Source organism: Setaria italica, chromosome IX (assembly GCF_000263155.2).
Source record: "Setaria italica strain Yugu1 chromosome IX, Setaria_italica_v2.0, whole genome shotgun sequence".
Classification (NCBI taxonomy): Eukaryota; Viridiplantae; Streptophyta; class Magnoliopsida; order Poales; family Poaceae; genus Setaria; species Setaria italica.
In genome coordinates this window covers 10,156,884-10,164,978 of record NC_028458.1, presented here as the reverse complement: position 1 = coordinate 10,164,978, position 8,095 = coordinate 10,156,884, and the positions used below count along the sequence as shown (strand labels likewise).

The following is an 8,095-nucleotide window of genomic DNA, read 5'->3' as shown; positions in this document are numbered from 1 at the left end:
CTGCGGTGGCCACCTGTTCATCGTCGGCTTCCACGGCCTCGTTCGCGACCCGGCCACCGCGGACCTCAGCCTCGTCATGCAGGGCGTCGACGGCCCGAGCCTCCACGACTACCTTCGCCTGCAGCGTCGCGGGCAGCCGGAGGCCACGGCGCGCGCCGCCATGTGGCAGCTTCTGACGGGAGCCAAGGGGATGCATGAGAGCAACATCGTCCACCGCGACATGAATCCCGGCAACATCCTCGTCGGCGACGGCCACCGGATCCTCAAGATCTGCGATTTCGAGCTCGCCAAGTACATGTCCGAGGCGCCGCCGTACGAGCCGGCGGGCACGCTCGCCTACAAGGCGCCCGAGATGCTGCTGGTGCTGCGCGACTCCGACGCGCGCGTCGACGCCTGTTCCCTGGGCTCCATCATGGCGGAGATCATCTATGGGAGGCCGCTGTTCGCCGGCAGCTACGGAAGGGAGCAGCTCGGCGTGCCGGACGGCAAGACATGGCCGGGGTTCCCGTCCACGCCGTTTGCCATCGATGTGCGTATTAGAAGGATCGACGAAACCAATCCAGCTTGGTTCTCGCGTGTATTTTGCTGGTGAGCTCCTCCTCACCAGGAACGCCCCAGCAGCACCGCCATAGCCACTCCCAGAGCTCGTAAATCCATCACTGTGATCAAGGCGGCGTGACTGAAGAGGCCGGCGGGCCGATCGGTTTCGTCGCCCCTCTCGTCTCCGGCGTCGTCCGCCGAGACCGGTGAGGACCAGGAGAAGCTATGAACCGGGGCGCCTGCCGGCGGCGGGAAGAACAAGGCGGTACCCCATTTGCAAAAAGACCCCTCATCAATCGCGATCCAATTGAGGGGTTCTGTGTTAAAATGTCCCACAATATTTTGCGTACAACCCCCTGTTTTGGGTTGGGGCTATTAATCGCGATCCGACATTTTACATAATACCCCCCAATTTGGATCCAATATTGTTCAAACCAGTCCGCTCACTACCGTGCCCTCCCCTTCCCAACCGTTGATGGCGCGGTGGCGCTCGCTCTGGAACGCCGCCAGTGGCGCTCCAAGTAGTAGACGAGCTCAGAACCGCCTCGGTTGCCGCCCGATTGACGCACTGCTCAACGGATGCTCTACCAGGGAAGGGTGTCTCCAATCCGCCACCGCCGCCGTCCTGGAAGCGAGCGAGGGGATCCCTCCTCCAGTCTCCTTGAATTCCAAAGGATCCAACTCTGCAGATGGAGAAGACCGCTAGCACCGCCACACGGTGACACGGGCTGGCCTAGGCCGTCCGAAGCCCGCCGTGTTCTTTAGATTTCTGGCATTCCTACAACTTTCTTTCAGATTCATGAAACTTCTGATGTTGTAGATGTTGTAATTTCAGATGCATGTGTTCAGTGGTGCTTGGTGTTAACAGATCCTCAATGGCCTCTCTAATGTTGCGAACGTTGTGATTCAGTAAGTTGCATCGTTGAATTCCTCGGCCTTTTTGGTTGTTGACTACATTCAGTATGTCTTGAGCATCTCAACCCCATGAGGCCAGGAGCCACAACATCTCTGAATTCTGGTACACCACCATGTAAGAGTAGTAATGACAAAAAAGCTCAACTTGTATTGATGTCAATCGGCCAGTACATATACACGATCATGAGTAGTGCGAGAGCAACTAAGATCCTATAATCTAGGGATATGACCGATTGACCAGGATTACAAACGGTGTGCCTATGGACCCGTTACAGACTAACAAACTTACAACCGATCATGACTAGCTAAACCAGGTTTCCTACACCCCCCTCAGTTGTAGCGTCGTGTTCACGGACGCACAAACTGGACTTGAACTCCTGAAACAAAGGTGTAGATAGACCTTTGGTCATGATATCTGCAAATTGCTGCCGAGACGGAACCTGAATGACACGCATGTGCCCCAGCTGAACCTTTTCGCGTACGAAATGTATATGAAGCTCCACGTGCTTCGTTCGCCGGTGATGAACTGTGTTTTCTGAGAGGTAGACAGCTGACACATTATCACAATAGATCACTGTAGCCTTGTCGACCAGAACGTGCAGCTCGCAGAGCAGGCTTCGCAACCAGCAAGACTCGGCCGTCGCGTTCGCCACCGCTCGGTATTCTGCCTCCGCGCTGGATCGAGACACGGTGGTCTGCCTCTTCGATGACCAGGAGACCAAGGTGTTGCTGAGGAAGACGCAGTATCCCGATGTCGAGCGGCGAGTATCTGGGCACCTGGCCCAGTCGGCGTCGGAGTAGACTGTGAGGTCGCAGGAAGAGGAAGCCGAAACATGAATGCCGTCGTTGATTGTCCCTTGTAGGTAGCGCAGCACCCGTTTAATGAGGTTCCAGTGGGCGTCGCGCGACGCATGCATGTGAAGGCACGCCTGGTTCACGGTGTAGGCAATATTAGGCTGTGTCATCGTCAGGTATTGAATAGCAACATCGATGCTGTGGTAGAACGTGGCATCGGATAGGAGCTCATCGTCGTTGGCGGAAACCTTGGGCTTTGTGTCGACCGGAGTAGGAACGGGCTTGCAATTCGCCATGCCCGCGCGATCAAGAATGTCTTCGGCATACTATGCTTGTGTGAGGAACAACCCTGAGGTGTCACGCCGGACCTGCATACCGAGGAAGAACCGGAGGGGGCCGAGATCCTTGAGAGCGAATTCTGACTGGAGCTGCTTGATGACGCGCTGGAGGAGCTCATCGGACGACGCGGTGAGGATGATGTCATCGACGTACACGGTACACAAGGGGGAACGAGATGACATGACCACACTTGTAGACGAACAGTGAGCTGTTAGAGCCAATATGTTTGAAGTCGATGCTGCGAAGATGGCCACCGAGACACTCGAACGAGGCACGTGGTGCTTGCTTAAGCCCGTGCAATGATATGACCAGGAGGCACACATGGTCAGGATGCGCGGCGTCGATGAACCCTGCGGGCTGATGGCAATATACACGCTCGGGCAAGTTGTCGTGCAAGAATGCATTTTTGACATTGAGTTGGTGAACAGGCTAGCGCCGGGCAGCAGCAAGGTGGAGAACGGTGCGGATGGAAGCTGGCTTGACAACTGGTGAGAAGGTCTGATGAAAATCAATGCTGGCGCGCTGATTGAATCCCCGGACAACCCATCAAGCTTTGCGGTGTTCCAGCGTACCATCTAGATGAAGCTTGTTCTTAAACACCCATTTGCCAGTGATCACATTTGCGCCAGGCGGCCGGGGAACCAAAGTCCATGTGCCGTTGGAGATCAAGACCTCATACTTATCACGCATGGCCGAGGCCCATTCCGGATTGTGGAGAGCACTGCATACCGAAGACGATGGCGCGGAAGGAGCTGTTGCGATGTTGGTGTACTTGGGGTTGGGAAGGCGAATGCCCGCCTTGGCATGGGTGATCATCGGATAAGCGACTGGAGGTGCAGGTGGCGGCGATGCTGGAAGCACTGAGGTAGATGTGGAGGCTTCAGGCGTGGCAACAGCTCCGGCAGTTGGATCGTGGGCAACCACCACGGTAGGAGCGGTGGTAGACAGGGTGTGTGCTGCAGCTGTAGTGGGCAATGCAGGGGCTGGTGTTGAGGCATGCGGTGCATCTCTAGAAGACACAGGCAAGACTACGCCACCTGAGGGTGACGCATGGGGTGGTGGCGGCACGGCTGCAGCACGGGGAGTACAGCAATGATGAACCGGCAAGCACAGGAGCGACGCGCACGATGTTGGTGGTATGGATCGCACTAGCGGCGGCTGCGCGCATGTCGTCGTGTCCTGCTGAAAAGGAAACACCAACTCATCGAAATAGACGTGTCATGAGATCATAATGCGTCGTGAAACCAGATCGTAGCACTTGTAGCCTTTTTGGTCCGCCGGGTAGCCAAGGAACACGCATGCGAGAGAGCGTGGCGCGAGCTTGTGATGGGCTGTAGTGGCAGTGTTTGGGTAGCACAAACACCCAAAGATCCTGAGGTGATCATAGGTTGCAGGGACGCTGAAAAGCAGCTCAAACTGGGTATGGTGCTGGCGGGGGTGACATGGACGGTGGTTCAGGAGGTAGGTGGCTGTGGCAAGTGCGTCAGGCTAGAATGAGGTTGGCACATAAGAGTGAAAGAGCACAGCACGCACGCTGTCATTGATAGTGCGGAGCACACGTTCAGCACGCCCGTTTTGCGGAGACGTATAGGGACAGGTGAGGCGCAGCACAATGCCATGAGCTACGAAGAACGCCCTACCATTTTCAGTTTGCAAGCACATGATAGGCAATTTAAATTGTGCACAAATGCATGGAAGGCTATGATAGTAGGAAGACATCAGACTTGTGGCGTAAAGGAAAGGTCCGGGCAAAGTGAGAATAATCATCCAACATCACAAGATAATATTTGTATCTAGAATTGCTCATTATTGGGCTCGTCCATACATCACAATGCAAGAGTTGAAATGGAAAGGAAGCAACATGAGTGGACTCAGAGAATGGCAGCCGTACGTGCTTGCCAAGACGACAAGCATGGCACGTATGAGTGTCAGACTTGGAGCATGAAAAACCAAATGTATTCAAAATGCGATGAAGAGGAGTAGTGCCGGGGTGACCAAGCCTAGCATGCCAGAGCTCTGTGGTGTGATCTACATGAAGGGCTTGATGATCTCCGGAGTATGGTTGAGCATTCTTGTTGTGCAGAGGATAAAGGTTGCCTGAAGAATCACATCGGAGGAGAGCCATCTTGGTGCGCAGATCCTTGATGGAGAAACCCCAGGGATCAAATTCAACAGACACAAGATTATAACACGTATCACGTGTTAGTGCACGAACAGAGATAAGATTTTTAATCAAATGTGGAGCAACGAGAACATTATTCAAGTGAAGAGGAGCTATGGCAGTAGGCACAAGAGAGCGGCCAGAAGAGGAAGCAGGAAACGATGTGCCATTGCCGACAATAATGTGACGCGGAACAGTAAGCGGGGAGGAGGAATAAAGAATACCGGAGTTGGAAGCCATATGAGACGAAGCCCCCGTGTCCAAGAACCATTCGCTAGAACCACCACCGTACGGCTGCTGCGTCGGCATGCCGTGAAGGGTGGAGAACAGGGCTGGCGGGACGCCAGAGGCGCCGGCGTTGAAGTTGGCGTCGTAGGAGGCAGATGGCGCGCCAAGGGCCATCAGTGCATGGGTCGAAGCAGCGCCAGGTCGCGGTCCTAGAACGCCAAGGCGTAGTGGCCAAGCCTGGACCACGCCCGTCCAAGGGTTGTAGGCAGATGCCCACTGCGGAGAGGAGGCCGGCGTCGAGGTCATCGTAGGTGGGCGCAACGAGTTGTTGCATCCTGATCCAGAGGAGTGATTCTTGTGGTCGGTGGCCTTCCACTTCTTGTGGCTGCCGCCGTTGGACGGGGGAGAGGTTGGCGAGGAGGACGTCTCGGCTTGGTTGGAGAGGAAGCTGTGGTGGCGGCGAGCAGCGCCGTTTGAGCCTCCATCTTCCGGGAGTACTCGATGCGCTTATCTTCCTGGAGCATGTAGTTGCGGGTGTAGAGAAAGGATGGAGGGGGCTTCTTGTCGCCGAGAACAATGATGGTGCTGCTGAACTTGTTGTTGAGGCCGCGTAGTGTGTTGACCACCAGGGCCTGATCGGTGATGGCGGCACCGACGTCGGCGAGGGTGTCGGAGAGCCGCTTGAGGCGCCCACAATACTCCGTGATGCTCATGTTTGGACGAAGACGGCTCTCTGCAGGCTGTTGTCAAGGAAGAGCCCAGTGATGGCCTGCCACACCTCATAGGCGCAGAGACAAGGCTTGTACACTGCATCCATGATGTCCTTTGTCACTATCGCGTAGAGCCAGGAGATGATGGACGCATCATTCTGCATCCACTTGGCGTCGTGGCGCATCAGGATGGCATCAAGGAAGCCGTCGACATGGTCGGAGAGGGCAAACTTCTGGAAAGTGAGCTCAAGAGTGACAGGGACATGGCCGTGGATGTTGAGGACGGCAATGGTGGCGGCAGACGGGGCACCAGGGGAGAGGGGAGCAAAGGCGTTGGTGTTGTGGGTGGCGGAGCTAGAGGAGGAGGAGTCAGCCATGGTGAGAGAGATCCAGCGGAAGAGAAAGAATTAGATCGAAGATAGCTGATACCACGTAAGAGTAGTAATGGCAGAAAAGCTCAGCTTGTATTGATGCCAATCGGCCAGTACATATACATTATCACGAGTAGTGCAAGAGCAACTAAGATCCTATAATCTAGGGATATGGCCGATTCACCAGGATTACAAACGGTGTGCCTATGGACCGTTACAGACTAACCAACTTACAACCGATCATGACTAGCTAAACCAGGTTTACTACACACCAGACTTCTGAGGGCCTGTTTGGGAAGGGGGTGTTAAAGTTTAACACCCCCTTTTTAACAGATTTTAACACTTTTGGTTGCCAAACACAAGTGTTAAAGATGAAGTGTTAAAATTTAACACCCCTCTTTTCATAAACACATGGAGGGGGTGTTAAAATGTGCTAAAAGTGTTAAAAGTGGTCCCCCTCCCCACTTATTCCCTGGTTGCCCCCCTCTCTCTCCTCTTCTCTCTCCTCCACTGCCCCCATCTTCCTTCCCCGATCCGCACGTCGCGCACCGCCGCCAGTCCGCCCGTCGCGCCGCCGCTGGTCCGCCCATCGCGCGCCACCGCCGGTCCGCGCCGCTCTTGCGCCGGGATGCCGCGCTGGGCAGCACGCGGCGGGTTCGCGCGGGCGGCCTCGCGCGGGCGGCGGGCGGCGGCCAGCGCGGGCGGCCTCGCGCGGGCGGCGGGCGGCGGCCAGCGCGGGCGGCCTCGCGCGGGCGGCGGGCGGCGGCCAGCGCGGGCGGCCTCGCGTGGGCGGCGGCTGGCGCGGCCGGCGGGCGCGGGCGCGGGCGCGGGCGAGGCCGATCCGGTGGTGTGGGGACCGGCGGGCGGCGCAGGTGGTGGCGGTGGGGGCTCGGGCGGGCGCGGTGGTGGCGTTGGGGGCTCGGGCGGGCGCGGCCGCTAGCGCCGCGGTAGGGGACGCCGGCGGCGGGGCGGGGCCGGAGGCGGCAGGCGCAGGGGAAGGGCCGACGGGGCGGCCGGCAGCACCGACGCCGACGCTGGCGCCGGGCACGGCGTGGACCGAGCAGGGGTGGGGCCGGAGGCGCCAGGCACAGGAAAGGAGGAAGAAGGAAGGAGGAGGAAGGAGAAGAAGGAAGAAGGGGTATTTGGCTGCCATTGAGAGGAGTAATGAGGGGTAAAGTTGTCAATTACAACCTAAGGTGTTAAATTTTAACAGATCATCCAAACACCTCAAGATACTAAAGTTTAACACCTTTATTTGAGGGTGTTAAAGTTTAACACCCTGTTAAATTTTAACACGCCCTTCCCAAACAGGGCCTGATTGGCGGTGAAATGCTGTCTGGCAAATCATTCATAATTTTTGGTTACTCGATTTGTGCATTCAACGCCAACCATTCATAATATCTTGTGTAACTGCACGATGCCACAGAGGGGATTCTCTGAAACTTTCTGGGACCAGGCTAGCTCACCATATGGCCAGGAAGCTTAAGATAAAGAAACTCCGGTGCAAAGTGCACTGCAATGGAGACTCACTTTATCTCTGAATGTTAGTGGTGGCTGCTGGCAAGCGAGGACTCTGATAATCTCGAGACTCCCAGCCATGTGAATATAATGGCTTAACACAGATAACGCCGAATCGCCGATGCTTGGTTCAGAACATAAACATGAAGCAGACACTATGCAGACGGGTGCTCTCTGAACTCAAATTGTGCTCAACAGATTTCTGGCGCTCGCCCCTGCAAAATTCAGAAGCACGGAGACGCTAAATGTTGCATCATTCTAACTTCAGATGTTTGCGTTCTAGAAGAGCTGAGTACCAATCGACTTGCTGCTCCATGAATTTTTTTAGACTGCTCCAGTTTAACGCTTTCCCTTCCGATTAAAATAAGTTTGTGAATATTATGAGTTTGTGATATAACTTCCATTTCTGCAATGAATTTATTTGGCTTACGTTATCGTCTGCCACAACATTTCTGAATTATATCATGCAAAGAATCGAATAGCAAATTAGCTAGACATCTCGGGGGGGGGGGGGGGGG

General features: G+C 55.6%; 1 protein-coding gene and 1 long non-coding RNA gene across 2 annotated transcripts in view; one reads left to right on the top strand and one right to left on the bottom strand.

Moving 5' to 3' along the window:
* The window catches only part of LOC101775685 (putative cyclin-dependent kinase F-2), an 11,338-nt gene that overhangs the window by 637 nt on the left and 2,606 nt on the right, over nt 1-8,095 (top strand). Inside the window, exon 2 of the mRNA XM_022829657.1 lies at nt 70-262. Within this exon, the coding sequence (XP_022685392.1) occupies nt 70-262 (193 nt within the window). The remainder of the gene's footprint in view (nt 1-69; nt 263-8,095) is intronic.
* LOC111255889 lies at nt 4,353-6,120 on the bottom strand. Its single transcript, XR_002676032.1, has 2 exons — nt 4,975-6,120; nt 4,353-4,729 (listed from the first exon to the last, which is right to left on the bottom strand). It is a non-coding gene; the product is annotated as an uncharacterized LOC111255889 (long non-coding RNA).